At 35.1% G+C, this 25,121-nt stretch overlaps 1 protein-coding gene across 1 annotated transcript; it reads left to right on the forward strand.

The window, feature by feature from the left end:
- Positions 1-3,859: 3,859 nt before the first annotated feature.
- LOC143664512 (serine protease inhibitor Kazal-type 6-like) lies at positions 3,860-16,682 on the forward strand. The gene is made up of 5 exons (XM_077138064.1): positions 3,860-4,027; positions 6,877-6,899; positions 12,512-12,586; positions 14,799-14,914; positions 16,444-16,682. The coding sequence occupies exons 1-5, from the start codon at positions 3,970-3,972 to the stop codon at positions 16,487-16,489; spliced, it is 318 nt and encodes a 105-aa protein (XP_076994179.1). The 5' UTR covers positions 3,860-3,969; the 3' UTR covers positions 16,490-16,682.
- Positions 16,683-25,121: the final 8,439 nt, after the last annotated feature.

Raw genomic sequence — 25,121 nt, forward strand, 5'->3', positions numbered from 1 at the left:
AAGATGTCAGTTCTATACATAGTGATTTATATATTCAAAGAAATTCCTATTAAAATTTCAACAGCTATCTTTGCAGGAATGGAAAAGTCAACCATAAGGTTTATATACAGGGTAAAACCATCTTAAAAAGAAGAACAAAGTTGGAGGATTTGCCCTTCCCAATTCTAAAACTTGTTACAAATCTGTCCAATCTTCATTGCTGCCCAAGAGATACTGTGAGACTCCCTTTAGGCTCAAATGTTCGTGTACCTCCCGTTATTGCACTCCGCTGTACCCATGCTAAGTTGGATGATGTATCTGCATCCTACCCCACAAGGCAAAGATTTTGTACTAAACCCACTGAGATCTAAACTCTGGAACTCTTTTCTCCTATCTTTCCAGACCTTTTTGTCTCAGTCCTAGGAAAGGTTTCTCCTATTTCTTGTGTAGTCTGATGGGGAAATTCCAAGAAAATGAACTTTCTTTCTGAACAGAGATTGGATTGCTGCAAATAAAAAATATATATATTGATTTGAGTTTATTATATAGCCAGAGATCTTTAAAAAGTTCTCTTTATAATTCAATGCTGAGCAGTGACTTCTTTGATTTAGGCAGTGACTGTACCTCCTTGAAAATATGCCTCTACCTTATGACCTATGCTAGAAGTTGAAGGACTTGAGAGCTCAGGCAAAAAGGATGCAACTGACTGACAAGTGATATTTTAAAACAGTACATGAATGATATTTGTGAAGGAAAAGGTATACAAACAAATAATATGTAAAACACAAACGCAAGTATGTTTATTGTTGGACTAAAACTAAGTACTCCAAAAACAGTGAAGTTGCACCTCAGCAGGTGAAGTGAAATTGTAGAATCAACAGCAAAAATCATAGAATAAAAATCACTCTTATCCCATAAGACATTTTTTAAGTAAAATGTAGATAATTTTGTAGATACTACTCTAAATGGTAATAATTTGTGAGTAAATCTGTAACAGTTATAGAGATAAATTGTATGTGGAAAAATAACTTACATTGTTTTTGTCTTTAATTACATAAAATAAAGTATGCATGATTAAATTTGGAAGTCAGCTGCATGCATGTCCAGACTGCATTATACTATATCTGTAAAAGAGCCCAGAATTCTATTGCCTTCTCCTATAACTTTCTTTTAGTTTTTTGTTTTCTTTCTTTTTTCTTTTGCATGATTTAAATCATTGATATCGACTTTTCAGTCAATTTTAAGATTCTTAAACATTCTTTAAAAGTTTCCGTCACACTGTTACAGAAAATGAAATTCAAACTGTGCTACTTTCTCTATAGCCAAAAAGCCAGAACTATGCACAGGTTTTTTAGAGTTTGTGAATCATTTCCTGTAACTTCATTACAACCTATTATCTCAACTTATTATTTGAGGAGATAATTAAGTAATTCTCCAGAGAAGGAGCCTTATCTCTCCTTAAAGCTATATAAAATGAAAAAATAAATGCCTTTCACTTGGTCTCAGAAACCTAACAAAAAATATTGTTCAAGGTACCAGATTTATAGTATGTACATATTAATATGTGTATATTATGTACACATGCATGTATATATTATAATATCTTTCCCTCCACCTTTCCAGAGTCAACTCTTAATTAGTGTTTTCTTGACCCAAAGCATTGCTGTGATAATCAGGTAAATGCTGAAGATGAGTATTTCATCAGAAGAAAGCCTTCAGAAATCATTCTGCATAACAAAGGACAAAATCCACCTGTTGGAAAGAAGCTCTTGAAAGTTCAGGGAGGCAAGGAAGAACAGAATGGAGGATGAAGAGAGTGTATCAATGAGGTGAACCATGATAGTGAGAGTTAGAACAAAGTATGAGATGCAACTATCATTAATGAAACCTCTGAGAGAGGAGAGGAAGTTTAAACAAACCAGAGCAAGGCTGCTAGAGATTATATGATGAAAGATCGCTGACTACCATTGCTAAATTATTTTTCATTATTTCTTAATAATTTTGAACTGTTGTTGCATTTGGACTTGAGATTATAGTTAGACTTACACTGAACATTCTAGTCAAGGAAGAAAGAAAAGTAGAACACAAAAGGGAGGAGAAAGCAGTGGAAGAGGTTAGTACTCCAAACCATGCATAAGTGACATGTTTTAAAATTTCAAAGCACTGCTGTTTACATCATCTGATCAAACTAGGCAAAAACACGTAAAGATCAAGATAAGTAGGTAAAATTGTACAGTTGTTATTTGAAAATTGCATGGCTTTCCTGGGCAATTTGTCCATCTATTTTGTTTTTATAAATATCCCATACCCTCTTGCCATAAAATATTCAAGAAAAATTTAAACATGGTATTTAGAATTGTCATTCGGGTCTTTGAAAGTTTTAGTAAGTATTATCTTACCTACAACTTCTGTGAAAGACTTTAAGGTTATGTATATGTGAGTACATGTGTTCAATTTTATATCACACTATCTCAGAATGAAACCATTTTTAATGCTTGCCAAATATACTTTTCCTCCCCTTTTATCCCTTTCTGTTCTCTCTCTCTGCTATAATGTCTCCCTGTTTCTCTCCCCTTTAAGTTTAGATTTTTAAAAATTGTATGAAAAGCAACTGAGCAAAAATCTTTCTTATTTATGTCACAGCATGCTTCATTTTTAAACCAAAAACCGTAATAGCATGCTTGTCATATTAAATAACTTTTATTCACCATTTTCAAAGACATTAAATTTAACTAAATACTGAGATAAATCAGATTAAAATTTCTAAATATGTGCAATTTCCTAAAAGGAGAGAAATGTCCTGAGCCATAAGGAGCAATATCTGAATTATATATATGTATTTTCTCAAAGTGACAACTTTAAAAGGAAACCAATTATTTAGATGTACAATGTCTGGCTTATTTAAACAAGCACTGCATCAATCATTTGTGTGGAAACTGGCATACTGTGTAAACTCTTTCCATATTTCAATTGTATATATTTCTTCGTAATATTTTAAGTAGCTGTTTATAGATTAAGACAGATCTCATTATCACAGTAGCCATTCTTCATTTTTTATTGTTCCCCCAAAGAAAGTTATGGCATACTCCTCTTTGATCTGTTTGGCAATTAAATTGTCTGTAACAGCTAATGCCATTAATCTAGATGATGTGAAAAGCCTCTTTTCATGGAATTTAAATATAGAAAATTTTACTTTGATTACTCTTTTTACTTTGTAGAAAATGGAGAATGTTAATTTTCATCATTTCAAGACTATTAACTTTTCAAAATTAGTAACATTTTAATAAATTAAATTAAAAAATACATTGACTTACTTGGTCATTTTAACTTAAAAATGGAAAATCATTGGCATTTGACAACAATCATGTTTAAAAAAATAAGCAAGCTAATTCTGCCCAGAAAATGCTTGTTCTGTTACAGTTCCAGGGACAAGGTAGAGTACCTCTCTCCATTAGGCACACTGTTGTTGATTTGGACTCTGGAAATCGAAGTTACACCCAAGATTCCATTCCTCAGTGGTGACTCATCTTGACCACAGACATGCAGGACCTGCCTGAAAGAGAAACAGGGATCAGGTGCAACTGCACCAGTGAATCATCTCTTTAATGTAGTGAAACCTTAGAGGTAAGATGCATTGGTTGTTAGGGGAAAAAAATGTATACTACCACAGGAAAATGACATCCTCTATTAATAAGATCTAAGGTGTGACTCATATAATTGTCCTAATTTCTGAGATTGATGTGGAGCATGAAGCATTTCTTTAAGTCGGTGACAGGTCCTAATAAATGCCTAAAGAGTGTAGGACTACATATGAATTTAGAATGTGATTTTATAAAGAAGGTGGAGATCCCAACTCCCTCTATCATGTCTATATATATATGTGTGTGTTTGTGTGTGTATGTGTTTTGTTTGAGTGCTTTCTGGGAAGTATCTTGACAGAGAACCTGAGCAGGACAAAGCAGCCTTGATCTGAGTGAGCTAACTGGCACCATGAAAATATCAGGTGTCTTTCTGCTCCTCTCTCTGGCTCTTTTTTGCTTCTTTTCAGGTGAGTGTTTCCTTTAAAACTAATATCCAATATTTATATTGAACTGAAAATGACAAGCGTGGTTGCCCACCGTATTTCAAAATCCTAATAAATTTTGATATAAAAGATTGAATCTTTTTATATTCATGATGATGATGATGATGATAAAATAACTGTCATATATTGAGCTATACGATCTTCTAGGCAATGCAGTACGGATTTCTAATACTCATTGCAAGATAGTCATATCCTTATTTTATATGTAAGGAAACTGTGGACATAGTAGTTAAGAAAGTTGCCGAATTTTCTTCCTAGTAAGTAGGAAATTTGGAATTTGAATGTTGGTCATTCAGATATCAGATTGATTTTTGTTCTATAGAAGTATGCTGGAGGATGGAGAATCACATTCAATATTAACTTGGCTTTCCAAGAAAAATGAAAGAGTTCCTGGCCTCAGTTATTCTTATACCAGTGCCAAATAATTGAAATTGAAACAAGGAGGAAAAAAGAAAACTCAATAGGGGAATCCTTCAGAAGGAGTTCTTGAGCCTTAACGTGTAGAAACTTACATGTGGCTGGTGAACTAAATTCTTCAAATAGGGAAATGTGTTTGGCCACCTTTATGAACAATTGTCACAACTTCTATCAATTAAGGTGGTTCAAAGGACAATCATATTTCAATCTGATGATTTTCATCAGATAGAATAGGATTGTCTCAATTAATAGGGCCACTGTCTCTATTTCTTTCCTTCTTTATTTTTCTATCCTGTGGTGGTTAGTGGAAAACACACATGCTAGAGTATCAAGACTTAAGATTTAGTTCCTTCTTTTCTTCTAATGGTCTGTGTGAACTTTGGGAGAAATATGTCAACTCTGAGTTATTGCTTCATTTATGAAATGTAAATCGAAACTAAGTCCTAAGATCTTCCATGTATGATGTACTATTTTCAGTGACAATGGTGGATGAATTTTGCTACTATTAGAGATTTTAAATGACCGAACATGTAAAAAAATTCCCCACTGCAATTGAGCAGATCGAGAACCATTGTTAACAGGAATGTGATCAACAAATACAAGTACATTTAGAAATATGAAAAGAAAAATTAGTTAAAGGTATGGATTAAGTTTGACTATCAAAGTCAGTAAATTGGCAGGCAATGAGATGGCAGAAAAAATTGAATCGACTATGTTAAAATTTAGTTGCAAAGATAGTTTCAGAAATTAATCAACATCATATAACTTCACTAATCAAAAGCAAAGTGATCTGTTAATTAGATCTTGTTGACTAATACGCTTAAGTTAATTAGAGCATGGGGTCTTTCTTAGACATACAGGATAATATTGGGAGGTCATGGTACCTGAGAGCCTTACTGTCGAGACAGAGAGAAACGAATTTCTATCCTGGCATTTCCACTGTGCGGCAGTATGACATTTCTGAGCCTCACTCTCCTCATCTGTAAAATGGGGATATAAAAGGACTACCTCCATATGGAGAATTAAATGATAAAATGAGTGTAAAGTGATTACTGTTTTGGTGGGGGCATAATAAGTGTTCAGTAAATATTTATTAATATTATTCTTGCTATTATTATGTTAGTTTAATTTAAGAAGTAATAGAATGGACTTAGGCATTCTGGGTATTAATTCTGCTTCTGCCTTGCCTTTTCCTACAAATAAAGCATTGGGAAAATAACTTTTCCTCTTCTGATCATAGATTCGCACAGTGGAAACATTTCTGAAAGCTATAATAATAAATTTTCCCTGGTCATAAAAATTACTTGGAACAGTTATAAATATATAGACAGTCTTCCATAATGGAATTTTCAAGTGATTTCCCTAAGGATCTGTGTTTTTAATAACTTCCTACACTCCTAATTATGTGTCAGTAAGTTTGGGAATCACTGCGGTAGATAAGTAACCTCCATCAATATTTTAAAGCCTCACTCTCTTCTTTTCCCCATGAACAGAAAATGCATTTTGAGGTATTTCTGGTTTTCCTCCCATAACTACAGGCCAGCATTAGAGAAGGATTGCATTCACCTATACACTTTCTCTCATCGAGGCGGCCTTGGGATTTTACATGAGAGGACGTACAAGCATTAGGAGTGACACAAAAATTGCCACAGACCTAAATTCAGCAGCCCATACCAGGATTAATCCTAGGGCTTTTATTATTTCACTATTTTAAACCACTGAGCCAATTAACCACTATCTAAAGTCCCATACACACAAACAAAAACAGAGGATAGAGGGGGAAAGAGAGAGAGAAGTGATTGTATAGATAGACACTTTTTTTTTCTCTGTCTTTCAGAATTTAAAGTGATGAAGCAGGAGAAATGAGTCACAGAAAGGAGAATAAGTTGATTCTTACCAGTCTATCTTTGGGCCAACTCCTTAAAACGGAATATATAAAGGGCAGGGAAACAATTTGGGTCTCAAAGAACAGCAAAGTTAATCCTTTTCCCAACTCCCTGCTGGGAGGGACAGAATGGAATGAAATTTCAAATGACAGTGTTAGGAGCAGCCTTCTCCTAAGTGAGATGAGAGATGATAAGATTATTCTCACAGTAAATTAATGACGGGGCCAGGGCTGTAACAGGAATATCCAGCTTCATAAACTATTTCCCTCCACCCCCGACCCGAATTTCAAACAAACATTGCCCCCTTGTGATTTGTGTCCTTCAAACCTTCACTACCTCCTAAGAAGTATGCAGATGTAAATAACCAACTAACCACGCCCTGACTTGCTGAGACGGTCAAGACCTAGGGTCAGATATCTCTCTAGGCTTGGGGATTATTTAATCTTGCAAGTCCCACTTTTTGCACACCCAGAAATTACAGTGTTTGGATTTTGTGCTTTTTTTTTCTAGGTGTCTTCGGTCAAGGAGGACAGGTCAGTACAAACTTTTATCTATTCTTCAGGCCCGGGTGCTTGGTTGGCATTCCCTGGCCAAGGAAATGTTGGGCTCTGGGTGAGGAATAAAAGCAATGAGCAGGCAAACGAAATGCAGAAATAAGCTGAAGTAATTAATGTTTTAACTAAAATCCCTTTATGAGTAAGCATTTTCAGTTTTTAAACAGACTAAACACTTGTTCTCACATTTGAGTGGAGTAGAATGAATACAAATAATATAGAATGGATCTGTCATAAAATTCATATTCTATTACTGATTTTGCTGTGTGATCTTGGGCAAATTACTCAAATTCTCTGAATTGCAATTTCCACAACTATAGAAAAGGAATAATATTCACCTCACAGAATAATGATGAGATTTAAGTTATATAAGTTGTGTGAAAATACTTGGTAAACTGTAAATAGGTAAAAATGGATTAATTATTGATTTATAATTGGCCTCTGAAGAAGTTAGGATAGAGGTAACTATTTCCATTTTAGACAGAAGGCAACTGGGGATATAGAAAACTTGCTGAATGTTCTTTATTGAGAATATACAATCTGGTTCACTCAAATTTAAAAACAAGTTAGGGTTAAAAATTGGGAAGGACAAAAGTTATCTTCATTGTTTGGCTAATTATTTTCCAAATTAATCCAAATACTTCTTTTCAGCTTTTGGTTTAGTTAAAAGATGACATAAATAAGTGCTATTTGCTCTGCTAATCTGCTCCTGTATCAAAGCTGAGCATTTCTAGTTGATCTTAACATGAGTTCTTCTTTAGCCTTGGTATGTCCAAAAATTTCTAGACAACTGCTGATTGATTGAATTTGTCAAAGCTGAAAAAAATTTCCAGCCATGATCTACTTAAATATATTACATAATACATCTATTTCTTTTCAGTTTTTTGGACATGTCAGAAGTTGGGTTGCATCTTAGTCTTTGATGCCTTATAGTGAACTGTGTATATGTCCCTGCATAAATGCATGTGTGTGTTTTTATTAATATAGAAAATTGCATATCTTAAAATAAATTTCTTGTTATTTAAATAAAATAGCACAGTCCAAGTTAAATATAAAAACAAACAAATTTGGGAAAGACTTAGCGAGCATATTGCATGTCCCATTAGTTAGTAAAATATAGTGTTAAAACCATTGCTCATACATTTAGAAGATATGGAATTTAATCACAGTATTCTCATTGACATGCAAGTCACTTTTCACCTCTGAACCTTGACTCTCCATATACTTAATGCGGCTTCTCAAGTCCATTTATGACCTATTAATTGCTGATTCTATTCCTTTAGGTGGGGCCTATGTCTTAAAATCCATGGCCTGCTTGCTTCAGGATCCCCTGGAATGTTTACTAAAGATGCAGATGTCCAGGGAACATGCCAGACTTAATAATAATTACAGGGATGGGAGTTTTGAATCTGAATTCTAAATAGTTATCCACTTTATACACTTAAGTCTGAGAATTTGTCTAGGTAAGAGGAAGCAAGCTTCCTTGAGAAGCACTGGCTTTGAAGTCAGACAAAATATATGAGTCCCGATTCAAATACTGGTCATGTGATAGCGAATCTCTTCCCTTCTCATTGCTTTTGTTTCTCCATCTGAAAGAAGAAGGTTGCTTTCAATGATCTTTAAAAGCCTATCCCTGACTTCCAATGTCTGAATCATGAACCAGGCCTGCGCTGCAGAGACTGCTGTCACTTCTCCTCTCACATATGAAGGGCAGGGGGTGGGTACCACCCTCCTAGATGGCATTAAGGCTACCATTTGCCTTTGGCATGGCTGGGAAGATTGGACGAGTCGCACTGACAGGCAAAAGGAGAAGTTAAAAAAAACAGGTCTCGTCTGCCAGTTACAACATAAGGAATAAAGATTTTCTCTGAGACTCAAATCATTCTTCTTGTCCCAAAAGGTCTTTCCAGGATGAAATATCTGATGAGAGATTATAATAAGCAGTATAAATTATAGAGTTTTTAAGTTGCACTTTCTTTCAAATAGATTTTTCAAGCGAACCAAAGAAGCATATTTCCAAACTTTTGGATTTCATAGTCCAGTAAAATTTTCTTTGTAAATGTGATGACTAATATCCTGTAGACTCTTTAATATGCCTAGTAAGAACATTGACATAATAAGAACAACAATAATAGTTATCACAATAGAAATAACAGTAAAATAAAGCTACAATTTACCATCATTGGCATTTCATTAAAGTAATTTATTATAACACCAAAATGTGTGAAAGGCAAAATCTTAGGGTAAGGATTACCCTTTGAACTGAATTTTGCTTCTTTTGAATATCTCACTATATTCCCTTGTTGTCTTTATTTTGTTATCAGTCTCTGAATTTGGGAAATATAATCTGAAAAGCCTGTTTAAATTAATAGTCTGGATTGCAACTAATATAACAAGTCTTTCAAAAACAGCTATTGGTAACCATTTTGTGCTGCAAAAATATATTTTGGGATAGCTGTTTGTTTTGGTTTAATTTTAAGATAAAGATAGGATGAACTTCAGTACAGTTATTAAAATGAGTCTCCAAGACTGAATTTTAAATTCTTCATTTTTCCTATTATCTTGATTTCCCTTATAGATAATATACAGACAGAATGAATGAGTTTGGAGATGTTGTCTAATACGATCACTTACTGCTAGTAGAGCTCAAGCCACAAAAAAGAGGAACTCACTCTCTCAGGGTTACAAAGAATTAAATCTGTGGAGTCAGTATCTCAGGCCTCCTGACCTTATTGATTGCTCTTTCCATGACCCCAGGATAACTCTAACCTGCAACAGAGAGCCCACAGGCAGCTTTCATAGGTGCCTGTGAAAGGACTTTTCTAAACAAATATAGTGTGGTATTTACTTTTCTCACTTCTTAAGTTAAGGCATGATATGATGACAATAGTTTAAAGTAAGAGTACTTGTTTCCTCATGTAGCTTGGATTTGAAAAGGAAGGAGAAAGAGCAGAATTTATTGCATTAGTTCAGGCAAAAGATGTGGGTTTGGTGAAAAAAAGAATTAGCATTGGAGAAGTGGATTCAAGGTAAGGAAACACACAAACAGTAATACTTGCAGAAGGAAAGAAATGGCAATGATTCAAGCTGTGGGTAGGGTGGAGAATTTGAAGAATGATGTTATTATGAAAATTCAAATTCAAATTCAAATTCAAATTAGAACATTAGAATTAGAAATTGAAAACTTAGTCTGGAAGGAAAGATAAAGAGTGATATTTTGTACGTACATGAGTATGAAGTATGAATCAAACTGTTGACTAAAGGTTTCCTAATACACTGACAATTAAGAATTAGAGTTTGAGATAATGGAAGGCTCAAAGGAAGAAAGATGTCTGGGGCTCATCATCATCATTTGGGAAAATACATTTTCTTAGAGAGAGAAAATAAAATACACTGAATATTAGAAAATGACCACAGTTAATACTGGGGAGGACAATAGATAAGGCAACAAAAATTACAGAGAAAACAGTTGGAGAGCCAGCATATTGAAATGCTACAGAAATAAGGGAAGAATTTCAAAATGGTGGGAGTGAGCAAGAGTAATAACATATATGAGGAAATTATGAAAATTGTATAAATAGCCAATAAGTATAGCCTACAAGAGGTCATGTTTGATATCAGTTTCAGTAGAGTGGAAGGGGCATGAAAGCAGGGGAAGCGGAAGCCATGGCAGGAGGAGTTAAGAAAACTGACACGTAGAGAAAGAAAGAAATACATAGGTGGTATTTCTCAGCAGCAGGAAGAAGAGATGTAGTCCTACACCCTATAACAGTGTGTCTGTGTATGTGATTTTCATTGGCTTTATTTTTGGAACTAAAATGCTAGACTAAAGTATTAATGATCTTGAGTCTTTATTTGACCTAGTGATCATATAAGCTCAATTTTCCACGTAAGTTAAATAATTTTGTAGTCACCGTTAGCAAAGATGAATAATCTGGGTTCTAACAGTGTCACGCTGTCCCAGAATGTTTTAGAAGATACAGTTCCTTGAAGAACCACAAGGGGACAGGCTAATACTGAACATTACCTCCCTGGTGCCTAGACGCAGTCTCTAGAAGCTGAAGTTTCTAAGGAGATAAATAGTCTTGTTAAATCCCAAACACCAATTTAAACAGCAATATTTTTTTTAAATCACTAAAATAGAGTAAGCATAATGGACTGCAAAAATTATGAAATGTGGTATAATTTAGATTGCTAGTGTTTATAACAGCAATCTTGCACAGAGCATTCGAAACCTTTCATAGCATTTTCACAGAATTAATCATTACCACCATGCAAGATGGACATCACTGGCCCCCTGCTAAGGATAAATAAATTAAAACGCAGAGCAGTGAAGTGTTTGCACAAAGTTATGCAGCTAATAAGTGGCAAAATTCAAGCTCAGGTCAGTCTAATCCCATCTATGGAGCAATGCCCCAACATTGCAGCTGTGCTTGGACATGTGAAATAGATTCAAAGAGAAAACAACTCCTCTGGATCTCCTAAGTGGCTCATAGAGGGAACTGGGAAGGAGAAAATTTAATCCCATCAACACTCTCGGTCTAGACCTGCTTAGACTTTCACCGAGAAGCCAACTTTTGGTTTCTATCTAAAAGAATTCAAATAAAAATATAAAAGTAGAGAGGAAATTCAGGCAGAGGGAAGGCATGTACCTCATAAATCTTAGCCTACTTCTCCTCAAGGGGTGGGCCCTGTTATTTCTTTCTAGTCCCAGTCCTGTTATTTCCCTGCCTCTCTCTCCTCCTCATAGATGGTTTTTATGGCTGGCTCTGCAGAGGCATTCTTTACCTTTCCTAACTTCTGGGGCCCACAGAGCATGGATCTCTTACGGACCTACCAGCATGCTAAAATTTCTCACAAAGTGAGAAGTGGTCTCTAGATGTAACGAGGGGGAGCATTTCGGTAAGGGTTATTCTTTCTCCTGCCCAACTGAAGAATTCAAGGTTTAGAGATTTATTTAAGCAACTCCACTGGAATAAATCACTACTGACTATCAAATTACCAAAGCTGGACTGGTCCTTAGAGACCATCTAGTTTAGTGGCACTCAGGCATTTTGTAGAGTTAAAAAGACCCCTTGTGGAAAATGCGGAGCGCTATAGTCAGAGTAGAAACCAATTTTATGAACTCTTAGTCCAGGGCTTACCTCCCAGTCTGGGCCAATTTCGGATAATCCACACTGATTTTCTAAATCCCTTACATGATGGCATTTGATCTTTTTAACCACCCTGGGAATGAGACAGTAAGATGCTATTTTTATTTTTAGTTAAGAAAATCAAGGCCCTGATTTTGAGTGCTTTGTCAAAGATGACACAGAAAATCGATCGCAGAACAAGTTCTATAACATGATTCTTCAGCTTGCATCAGTGATTATCCAAGTTCTCTACAGTTTAAAAGTATGAAATGAATTGGTGTTCTCAGGCAGTTATGCCATTTGATTGCCTGGCTCTATTTAATGAAATGCTTTGCTCTTCCTAATCTCCTTTCCAGGGACAGTAGAAGGGGATAAGTGGTGTGGGGAGGTAAGTGGGGCATAGGGTCTTCCAAAGTGAATGCCCTTTCCATGTGCCGCTTCCATATCTGCTTTCTAAAGGAAAAAAGAGGCTGGATCACAAGATCAGAGGGCCGGTTGCGAGGGAAAGGTCCCTTAAGGAGGCGTCTCTTTCAAGTAAGAGACTTTCTTTTCTCTTTACATCACTGTCCTGACTATAGAAACACGTCTCTGATTGAGATGTCCTTTCCTCAGCTTCCACATTGTCTGTTTTTTATACCATTGTGACATTTATCACACTTTGTTTTTCTCTACTTCCCTAATGGAGATAAAATGGTGAGCTTACTGAGATAGTGCTTATAACTGATTCTTATTTGTATCACTAGCACCCAGGCAATATGTCTTCTAGAAATCAGTTACCTATTGAATGTTGGTGGAATAAAATGAGAGAATCAATGGTGCTTTGGCAGTTTATAGTCCTTTCTTGACTCAAGCACGCTCTTGTGCATTAATGACTTAACCATAAGATATATGAACTTCTGAGAAAAAGTTTCCTATGGCTTGTAGTGCCCTATAGCTTTTCCAGCCTCTTTTCCAGGTTGGAGACCTAAAGGAAAGAATACTGTCCTGGAAGTGGCATGAGAGGATCACACAACCCAACCTCACTAGTACAAGATGCCAAATTTTGACAGAAATGTCTATATAATAGTCTTGGATGACTTAAACCTGGGATATATGGTAATATTTTTTAACCTTTTTGTATAATCCTTTTTTTCTGAACATTTTCCCATTCAAATCTCAGAAAACTTTGTAAGTATATAATATCTTAAACAAGCGATCCCTACTACCAACACGCATACATTGTTCTCATTAGCTATTTCAGTACCTTTTCTGATTATGTGTGGGCAAGTGTACATGGTGACAGCTGGCTTTTAATTCTCTCAATGAACTAGAAATTACCCATAGTAGATTGTTGGAAATTCCTGAGCAGCCATCATAAAGAGTATGTATAGCCTTAGTGCTTCCTGGTTGTGTGGCATTTAGTAGGACACAATTTTCTTGAGTATCAGTATTTTGGTTAATTTAACGTTTGCTCAATTTATCTCCCAGAACTATTGCAAGGTCAATTGAGGTAATCCATATTCAAGTAGTTTGAATATTTTTAAGCATTGATAAATATAAGGCAGTGTTATTGTAATAAAACTAGGCTAGGGATAAAGTAAGATCCATTGATTCATGTTTAAGTGTCACTTCATTCTGAACAGCTGGTATTTGGAGAGCTTCAGTTGTACCTATTGCATATTGCCTGTGCCCAGAAAAAATAACTTAAATGTTACTTGCACGATATACATTTACTCAGTTGATATTGAGTTAAAAAGAATCTTAAAACTCCAAACTACTTCTGAGATACCACTATAATGAGAGGAAATATTAATGACATAGATGCTACCATACCTTCTATGAGGCCCTTAATGATAATTATTCTTATTTATTTATTCATATTAGAGAGGTTGTAGGTTTACAGAAAAATCATGCATAAAATACAGAGTTCAGTATATAGGTGGTCCTATATGCCACCCTATTATTAACACCTTGCATTAATGTGGTATATTTGTTATAAGTTATGAAAGAACACTTTAATAATTGTACTATTAACAATAGTCCATCAATTACAATAAGCCTCACTGTTTGTGTTATAATGATAGTAATTAATCAATTATAGCATGTATTTTCACCAAAGAGGGATGGAACCTCAAAATCCTTCTACACACTGCAGTAGAGGCAGCCATTACTGAATTACTGTAATGGGCACAAAAGTTCAAATAGTAAAAGCAGACTCAGACTGTGAGACAGACTCAGACTGTGAGAGTAAGTTGGTATCATAAAGGTATTAGAATTTTGTTTTCAAGGGATACTAAGTGGATGTGGCAGACACAGGGAAACCTAAGACGTCATTCGGGATCCTTGCGAGGATCATTCACGCCTTTATAGCAATGCAGAAGGAATGTGATTAAAATTACATTAATACGGTTAAAAACACAAATGCCATTTAAAAACAAAATCCTCTCTCAATTGGAGCAATGTAATATCAGAGCAAAGAGACCTACATGTTTGGAAACATCATTAATATACTCCTTAATATAGCTGCAGTAACAAGTTTCCTGTATCTTGAAGAAAAAGTCTCATTTATATTTATTGTATTCTAGTTAAGCACAAGGAGAGCTTTATTTTTATTATGATATTTTAATTTCTATTATTATTTTTTAATTTCAGGAAGCTTTATATCACAAACATGTAACATTTTAAAAGTTTGCCATCTAAAGCTTCTCTTTTCAGGGACAGTCCCCTAGAATGCACTGATGTCATTGCCCTATTCTTACTTTGGCAGGTCGACTGTAGTGACTTCCAGGACCCCAAGGTCTACTGCACTAGGGAATCTAACCCCCACTGTGGCTCCGATGGCCAGACATACGGTAATCAGTGTGCTTTCTGCAAGGCAGTGGCGTAAGTATCACACTCACCAAAACTGCCCCTTACAAACTCCCAGAATGAGACTAGGATGATTTCCTCGAGGTTCTACCTGTATCTACTCAAGGAGGCTGAAGAATTAGCTTCAGACAAATGGATTGAAAACAAATGGGTCAAAAACTAAAAGAAATATTAAACTAAAAACTATTCATCATTTGAGAAATAATTTTAGTAACTTTAATTTTTAAAATTAATTTTGACTCACCTTGGGAAAGTTTAAAAAAGCATACGTCTTTCAGTATTTTAATACATTTCCTTATTTTTCTTTTACTTTTAATTTAAAATTCCAATCTAATTTCACCCAACTCTATTTGTTGGTGGTGGTGTTGTTTTGGGGAAGCAGGAGAGAAATTCTTAGAGATGCAATGAAGTTTGAATATCCAACAAAATTAGAAATATATGAAAAACTAATGAGAAAATTTCTGACAATTTGTCATCAATAAAATGTTGTTTTATTCCATTTATTTTCAGGAATTTTATTTTTTACCAAATTATCTGTTATTAAGACACCAATTCTCATTTATTCTTCTTTTTTAGCCTGATGAAAGGTCTTTTCAACAAAGAATAAAGGGGAGAGTGGCCCTCTATTACCCAGATGATTCAGACTTTAAATAATACACCAGGAAGATTCTATCAAGGACTATTATTTATTGAATTCTTTTGTTCATAAGGAATAGAGCAGGCACTGCATATTTCAGCTAATAGTCTATGAGCCTCTTGATGGTACATAGTTTATAATTAATAAAAATTATTCAATCAATCATTCCTTTACTCTGATTGTTAAAAAAGCAGTGGAATTATAACCCTTGATTAACTCAGGTAAAAGTTACCATACTTCCTCATCACTAGCATATTTTCATATTTTTCTGGTAGTAGAATTTTTTCTATGAATGCCTTAATTTCCCTCAACATTCCTGTATAATTTCTAACAGGGTTGTATACTCCCTGGCAACAATTTCAGGGCCTAGCACATAGAATAAAGTTAATAAATGGTGAATCAGTACATAATGAATGTATGCCTACATTTATATAATATGTATCTGATTAATTTTCTTTTTTTAGGTAAAGGAAGTGGGACAAGTTGAAATGTGAATTATTGAATGCATATTATTGGGAGAGACTAAATATGTGGCTTGCTTTTAAATGATAAATGCCAGAATATTTGGCTCAGTTTCCTGCATCTTCCATCAGGATAGAGTTATGGGATTATAGTCTTTTCATCTTTATTTCTTCTGTCACTCCTCCTATATAGATATACTTGAAAAATAAGCAGTTGGTAATAAAAATTCTAAGGCTTCTCAAAACTCATTTTTTATCAAAACTTATTTGTTCAAGATCCATGCCTTTGGTAATCTGGCCAGAGCCACCTCTCTGAGCACATTTAATTAATCTCTGCCAAAGAATGGACATCTGTTGAATCAAATGCTTAGAGGGACCATGCCATAGTTAAACCCCAGTGAATAGTTATATTTTACTGAGCATATTTTTGTCTTTCTCTTTTATAGGAAAAGTGGTGGGAAGATTAACCTAAAGCATCATGGAAAGTGCTGAATTATAACCAGTATTTTGTGCTGGTGTACCAGATTTCCCATCTTTTTTTTTTTCTTTTATGCTCTCACTGCTGCTTTTACTTTTCTCTAGCAGATCCCTTCAATTTATAAAGTCATATCCTCTATTCTGCCTGGGTCCTGGGGAGTTCAATGTATGCCAATTTCCCTTGATTTATTTGTCAATAAAGTAAATTCTGCAGAAGTATTGATTGGGTTTTTACTTTGAGATCAAGAAAATTTACAGATGTAACATGGGATAATATGCCTGGTTTAAATTTATATTGAGAGATCCACTTTCCTGATTCAACCCAACCATCCAGTCACAGGATGATTTTTTTCAAAAATCCCTTCCCTTCAATTATTCTTGAAATCATCAAGTAGATAATGAAGGATTTTGGCAACATGATTATATATGATGCTTAAAATTATTTAAAAATATCTATTATTTAAGTCTTAGGTCATGTAATAACAGTTCTTCCCAATTTCAGTGAAAATATTTTATATGAAAATAAACCCTTATCTTCTCTAAAACATAGTTTTCTCATTTCTATGGCATAAAGGACATTGAGTACATAATATCTAACAATATTCATTATTTGACTCCTAAGTGATCTCTAGGGTCCAGCAGGTGGATATAGTTCATAATTCATAGTTGTCAAATCTCTAAATGTAGTCATTTTTTTTTTAGCAAAATCATGAAATGAAAGAAATGATGAGACATAAAGAATCCTGAGGTCCAGAGAAAGTTAAATCTGTTGCTTGCCAAAGAAAACAACTCTAGCTATAGTAGTCAAGATTAAAACACACCCTTCTTGACAAGCAGCTCATTCCCTATGTGGCTGTCTCAATCTTATGATGAAGTACAAGTTGGATACATTAATATCTCAAGTCTGAGCAATCCATATAGAAATCTTGGGAACTTCCCTTTGAGTACCGTCACACAGTAGAGCATGTTTTTACCCAGAAGATATCTCTAGATCCATTCTCTAGATAATAGCCATCACTCTGTTGACAAATATGTACTAGGGTCCTACACTGGGCAGGATCTGTTCTAGATGCTTGTGATACAGCTGTGGGTTGGTGCAGTGAGAAGGTCCAAATACTGGCTTTGCATTTCAGTAGGGAGAAATAGACAAAACAAGAAATATAATAAACAGGTAAATGACATAGTAAGTTAGAAGTTGATAAAAGGTATAAGACCATGTTAACATGTTAAGGCAGATGAAAAATTCTTGGGGAAGAGTAGGTGGCCAACTGGAGTATTAAATCAGGTAGACAATATTTGTAAGATTTGAAGGTGAGAAAGCTGGCCAAGCAAATATCTCGGGGTAGAACATTTCAAGCAAGAAGAGAACATACAGTCCTTAAGATACAAATCAGAACACCCTGATTTGTTCAAGGTTCGTAAAGGATGCAGTGTTGACTGAAGAGAAGAATATGTGGTCAAATAACAGGTGATAAGGTCAGAGGAGAATGAGGAGGTAAATCACAAAAGGCTTTATAGGCATTGTCAAGATTTTGGCTTTTCCTGTGATAAAATATGTGAACTATAAATGTTAAGATAATTTACTGATTTTAAAATCTCAGATGTCTTTTATGCATAGATGTTGCCTTTTATGCGCGTAATTGAAAAGATCTAGCAAAACTGGGTAATGCATCCAATATCTGGATAAAGAACCAAGGAGTGGATTTAGGTTATGCGAGGGAAACTATGTAACTTCTACACTTTCAACTGAGGGATTTAGTTCTGTTCCATGCTTAATGATAATTTCCCTTGCTGGAAAAAAGAGACCACATAATCTATAATAAGATGAATCTTTGAGTCACAAAAAACAGAATTTGAGTTGTGGGTCTGACATAAGCTCTGTAATCTTGGACAAGTCATCTGACTTCTTTATGTCTTGATTCCTCATCTACCTAACAAGGATAATAATACCTACCTCCTAATTTTATTGTGAAGATTTCATAAAAAGGATCCATGTAGAGCATTTAAATATTCTGACACAAACAAGAGTTCAAAAATAAATAGCTTTTATTATTATGCTGTGCCTCCAGTTTCAGCACTACACCTTCAAATATCAGGAAATTTTTATTCGTTTTCTCAATATTTACATAGTTTTGAAAACTCTCTTTTCTTTTTGTTTAGCATTTTTGGAAATCCTCATCTCATCTGCCGCCCTGCCCCCCCCCGCCCCTTTCCACCTCCATTCTCTTTTTATCTGTAGGCTAAATTTCTTGCTCTTTAGGGCAACTAAACCCTCTTATTTTCTTTAGTATCTGCCTCTTGGAATGAAACAGCTTGGCTACTTCCAATATAAACATATAGAGCTTTATGTGCAGTTTGAAAACTAAGTCACTGTGCATCTTTGAAACTACTGCCCACCCCATCACCTCTACTCTGTTGGAATCCTCTCTTGCAGCCAGTCAGTTTCTGTCTGCAGTCCTCCATACTCCACCCTATATTACCTGAAATGCTTCTTGTGCCACCCTCTGTGGCCCTGCCTCCCCCATCTTCTTCCTACAAATCTCTTCTCTACATCTTAATGCTTCCATTTATTTCAAGGATCATTTCAAGAACCCTATCTTAGTAAATTATCAGAATGCCTTCTCTTGTCTTGTTCTGAGCTATTCTTTGGAGATGAAAGAAAACCACATAAAAAATATACTACAGATTCTACTAACAGGAACAGATAGTCATAATTGTGGTTATGTCCCTCATTGTTCTTACATTCAGTAAAGAGCACCCTGTTTCAATTATGGTTTGTACTCTCTGCTCCAAGGCACACAAAGATCATTTATTTGGTCTGGATATTCATAGCTATCTTTATAACTTCACATGACAATGGGTACCTTGCCACAACTGGCTCTCACCATATTTGTAAACATTAATTGTCCTCAGGCCTTTTTATCCATGCTTCATGTTGCCAAATTCCATCTTTCTGGGCTTTTCTCCTCTTACTGCTTTTTAAAAAAAATTTTATTATAGCAGCATACATACAACACAAAATTTCCCATTTTAACCACTTTTGTGTATACCATTTCATGATACTAATTACATTATAGTATACTTTACCAGACCACCATCCAGTATGAAAATTATTATCACCCTAACTAGAAATCCTGTACCCATTTAGCAGTAATGCTGCATTCTTCCCACCCTGATCCCCTGATAGCCTATAATCTACTGTCTGTCTCTGCCAATTTGCTAATTCTAGGTGTTTCATCTGAGTGAAATTGTAACTACATTTGTCCCTTTGTGCCTGACCTATTCCATTCAACATGATGTCTTCAGTAAATGTTCTAGCATATATCTGAATGTCATTCCTTTTTATGGGTGAATGATATTGTATGTTTATACCATAGTTTATTTACCTACTCATTCATCTTTTGATGGACACTTGGGTTGAGTCCACATTTTGGATATTGTGGATAATGCCAGTGTGAACATATTGGTGTTTATGTTTGAGTCCCGGTTTTCAATTATTTGGGGTGTATGCACAAAAAAATGTGCAATTGCCAGGTCATATGGTAATTCTACACAGTTCTTAACTTCCCAAGGAACCACCAAACTGTCTTCTATAGCAGCTGCACCATTTTTTATAATCCTATCAGCAATGCAGGAGGATTCCTATTTCTCTGCCTCCTCGCCAACGCTGGTTATTTTCTGGGTTTTGTTTGTTTATCTCATTTTCCTTTTCTTTTTTTAATGACAGACACCAAAGTAGGAGTTAAGTGGTATCTCGTTGTTTTCATTTGGTTTTCCCTAATGGCTAATCATGTTAAGCATCTATTTACGTGCTTATTCGCCATTTGTATATCTTCTCTGGTGAAATGTCTATTCAATTCCTTTATTCATTTTTTATTTAGGTTGTCTTCTTTTTGTTGTTCAGTTTTAGGAGGTCTTTCTATATCCTGAATAGTAAACCCTTATCAAATACTTGATTTGCAAATATTTTATCCTATTTCATGAGTTACCTTTTCACTTTCCTAATAATGTCCTTGATGCACAAAAGTTATTAATTTTAATGCAGTCCAATTTATCTATTTCTGTTATTGTTATTCATGATTTTGGTGTAAAGTCCAAGAATTCATTACATAATACAGGATATTGAAGATATTTTCCTATAATTTATTCTAAGATGTTTAGAGTTTTAACCCTTGTATTTAAGTTGTTGATCCATTTTGAGTTAATTTTGTATTTAGGGTGAAGCAGAGATCTAGTTGCATACTTTCCCATGTGGATATCCAGTTTTATCAGCAACATTTGTTAAAGAAACCACTTTTCACCTCTTTGAGTGGACTTGGTGTCAGTGTCACAATCAGTTGTCCATAGCTGTTGGGTTAATTCTTAATTCTATTTCATTGGTCTATTTGTCCTTAGCCAGTACCACACTGTTTTGATGACTTGTCACTTTATAATACAGTTTGAAATCAGTAGCTATGAGTCTTCCAACTTTTTTCTTTTTTCAAGATTGTTTTGGCTCTTCAGGACCCCTTACCAATCCACATTATTTTGATAATTGACTTTTCCATTTATGCCAAAGGGACTGTGGAATTTTGATCAGGATTGTGCTGAACCTGTTACTTACTTTGGGTAAAATTACATCTTAACAATAGTAAGCCTTCCAATCCATGAAGACATGATGTCTTTCAATTTATTTAGGTTGTCTCAATTTCTTTCAGTACTGTTCTGAAGATATCAATGTCCAAGTCTATTACATCCTTGGACAATTTTATTCCTTGATATTTTATTCTATTATATGCTATATTAAATGGAGTGTTTTCTTGATTTCCTTTTTTGGTTATTCATTGCCTAGGTCTAGAAACTGATTATAGTGTATTGATCTCATAACTCCACAACATTGCTAATTTGATTTATTGGCTCCAGTAGTATTCTGGTGGATTCTTTGGGATTGTCTCTTTGTAGGAACATTTCACCTGAGCATAGGCTTAGTTTTCCTTCTTCCTTTCCAATTTGGGTGACTTTTGTTTCTATTTCTTGCCTTATTGCTCTGGCTAGAATGTCCAGTTTTGAATACCAATGGTAAAACTGGGCATTCTTATCTTGTTTCTGACTTTAGAAGGAAAACTTTCAGCCTTTCACTGGTGAGTATGATGCCTTTTATCATGTTGAGAAACTTCCTTTCTATTCCTAATTTTTAGAGATTTGTATCAAGAAAAGGTGCTGGATTTTGACAGATTCCTTTTTTTGCTTCAATTGAGATGATAATGTGGTCTTTTCCCTTCATGCTATTAATGTTATGGATTACATTGACTGATTTTCTTATGTAAGCCGCCCTTGCATTTCTAGAATAAATTCCATTTGCTTATGATGCAAGTTCTTTTAATGTGCTGTTGATACTGTTGATTTGGCCAGGTTCACCACTGAATGCACATAACAGCCAATCTGTGACACCAGGTTTCAAAGGAATAAAGAGTTTATTGTTTTCAAAGTTGTGGGGTATGAGATCAACACAGTATAATCAGTTGTAATCAGTTGTGCACTTGAGAAGGATGTACATTCTATTATTGACTGAAGAGTCATATATATGTCTATTAAGTCTTTTAGGTTTACAGTATTGTCCTCTATTTATTTGTTCATAATGTGTCTTAGATGTTCTACTCATTATTGAAAGTTGTATATTGACGTATCCTGTTATTAATAAAGAACCATCTATAGATGTTTCCCTTTAATTCTTCAATATTTGCTTCACATATTTACTGCCTCTCTTTTCAGGTGCATATATTTATAATTGTTATATTTCCCTGTTAAATTCACCCCTTTATCAACATATAGTGTCCTTCTTTGTTTCTTATAACAGCTTTTGACTTAAAATCTATTTTATCTGGTATTAGTATAGCTACCCTGCTTTCTTTTGGTTACTTTTTGAATGGAATATTTTTTCCATCCTTTCACTTTAAAACTATTTGTGTCTTTGGATTTAAGGTGAGACTCTTGTAAGGAGCATATGGTTGGGTCATGCTTTTTAAATTCATTCTGCAAGTCTATGCTTTTTTATTGAAAAGTATAATTAAGTTGCATTTAAAGTAACTACTGATAATGTAGCACTTATTTCTGCCATTCTGCTGTTTGGTTTTGTAAATCTTATACTTTGTTTTGCCTAATTTCTTTCAACACTGCCTAAATTTGTGTTTGTCTTAATCTGTTCCTCATTTTTGAAAAACCCTTTTGCAGGATATATTTTCTTGGTTTGCATTTTATTTTTTTCTTTCAGCACTTTAAATATACCATCCCACTATCTTCTTACCTTCATGATCTCTGGTAAGAAATTGCTACCTAATCTTATCAAGGTTTCTGTTCTAGTTTGCTAGCTGCCAGAATGCAACACACCAGAGGCAGACTGGGTTTCAATAAAAGGGGATTTATTTAGTTAACGTATAATTCTTCAGAGAAAAGACAGCTAACTTTCAATTGAGGTTCTTTCTTACGGGGGAAGGCACAAGGTGATCTCTGCTGGCCTTCTTTCCAGACCTCTGGGTTCCAACAACTTTCCCTGGGGTGATTCCATTCTGCATCTCCAAAGGCCTGGGCTGAACTGTGAGTGCTGAAATGAGGTATGCTGTGCTGCTTTGGCTGTGCTGTGTTGAGCTTTCTCATTAAAGCACCAGCCAATTAACTCAAACATCATTCATTGCAGCAGGCACACTTCCTAGCCAACTGCAGATGTAATCAGCAACAGATGAGGTTCACATGCCATTGGCTCATGTCCACAGGAATATAACTAGGCACCTTCACCTGGCCAAGTTGACATCTGAACCTAACTACCACAGCTTCCTTGTATATGACATATTGCTTCTGTCTTGCTGTTTTCAGGATTCTCTCTTCATCTTTGGCATTGGATAATTTGATTATAATGTGCAGATCTCTTTTGGTTTATCCTATTTTGACTTGGTTGAATTTCTTGGATGTGTATATTCAGGTCTTTCATTACATATGGGAATTTTCAAGCCATAATTTCTTCAAATACTTTTATGCCCTTTTCTCTCCTTCGTCTCATTTTCCTTCTTCTTCTTTAGGTCCTATAATGTTTACGTTGGTCCATTGATGGTGTCTCACAGGTCTCTTCCATTCTATTCCTTTTTCTTCATTTTTTTTTTCTTTTTCTTTCTGTTCCTCTGACTGGATAATTTTAATTGTCCATGTTCAGGTTCACTGACTCTTCTGCCTGCTCCAATCTGTTATTGAACAGCTCCAGGGATTTTTTTTTTTTTTAATTCCAGTTACTCCACCTGTAAGATTCAATATTTCTGTGTGGTTTCTTATGGTAATTCCTATTTCTTTATTGAAATTCTCATTTTGTTTATAGATTATTTTCCTATTTTTCTCTGAGTATTCTTCTATATTTTCCTTTAGGTCATTGAGCATTTTGTAAGACAATTTTAAAAAATGCTTTCCCTGGTACGTCTAATGTCTAGTCTTCCTCACTGACGATTTTTGTTGCTTTATTTTTTTTTTCCTTTGAATGGACAATGCTTTCCTTGAATCTTTGTATATTTTGTGAATTCGTGATGAAATTTGGACATCAGAATATTTTTATGTGTTTGCTTTGAAAGCAGATTCTTCTACTTCCCCAGGGTTTGCTGGGATTTTTCTTTCCTACGGTTGAAAATTATTATAGTCTATTAGTTTATTGATTTTTCTAAACTGTTTGTGTGAAGACTATATCCTGTTACACATGTAGTGACTAAAGTCTCTGTCATTTGAGCTTATTCATTTGGTGTTATGAGATAGATTACTTTGCATGCCAGGATATAACTGTATTAGTAAGAATTCTCCAGAGGAACAGAACCAACAGTTGTGTATGTGTGCTCAATACTCCTTGTTACTTACTTTCCCTTTCTGTGGTCACATATGTGAGTATACTAGATGTTCCAGGCAGAATAGGGCAAAGTGACAGAAATGCTCCTTTTGTGTGGAGGACAATGGACAGGAACCTGGCCTAGCTGGAATGGAGGATTCCAACAGGGGAGAGGAGAAGGGACGGGTTCTGTCCAGAGGCAATACTTTCAAAGGCACTTGACTATTCTGTCTAATGTTCTTACCAGAACTTATAGCCTATGAATTGATAAATTCATCTATATCAGGGTTTTTCAATTTTGGAACTACTGACATTCTGAGGTGAGTAGTTCTTGTGTGTGTGTGTGTGTGTGTGTGTGTGTATGTGTGTGTAGGCTGCATTGTGCATTGTAGGCTGTTTAGCAGCATCCCTGATCTCTACCCACAAGAGGTCAGTAACACTCCCTTCCCAGGCATTGCTGAATGGACCCTGAAGTTTGCAAAATCACCCTGGATGAGAACCACTGATCAATATAACAATAAATATAGGCACCAGAGTGAATAAAATAGAGACTTTTAACAACACACTGCAGAATCTTCCCCAGATATTATAGATAATAACCAATCCCCTACTCTCTCAAAGCAGGGCCATGCTCGTTAACTCAGCAGCACTCACCTTTAGTTCATGACTCAGTATTGTATCTGTAAAATGTTTTGGAGACCCTGACAAATTATGACTGCCATCAAGATGACTATCTTTCCACTACCCTGTCCGCTGGCATTCAGAAGACTATTAACCAAACACTAAATGATTAATAAATGGAGACATAAAAAC

This window comes from Tamandua tetradactyla, chromosome 20 (genome assembly GCF_023851605.1).
Source record: "Tamandua tetradactyla isolate mTamTet1 chromosome 20, mTamTet1.pri, whole genome shotgun sequence".
Classification (NCBI taxonomy): domain Eukaryota; kingdom Metazoa; phylum Chordata; class Mammalia; order Pilosa; family Myrmecophagidae; genus Tamandua; species Tamandua tetradactyla.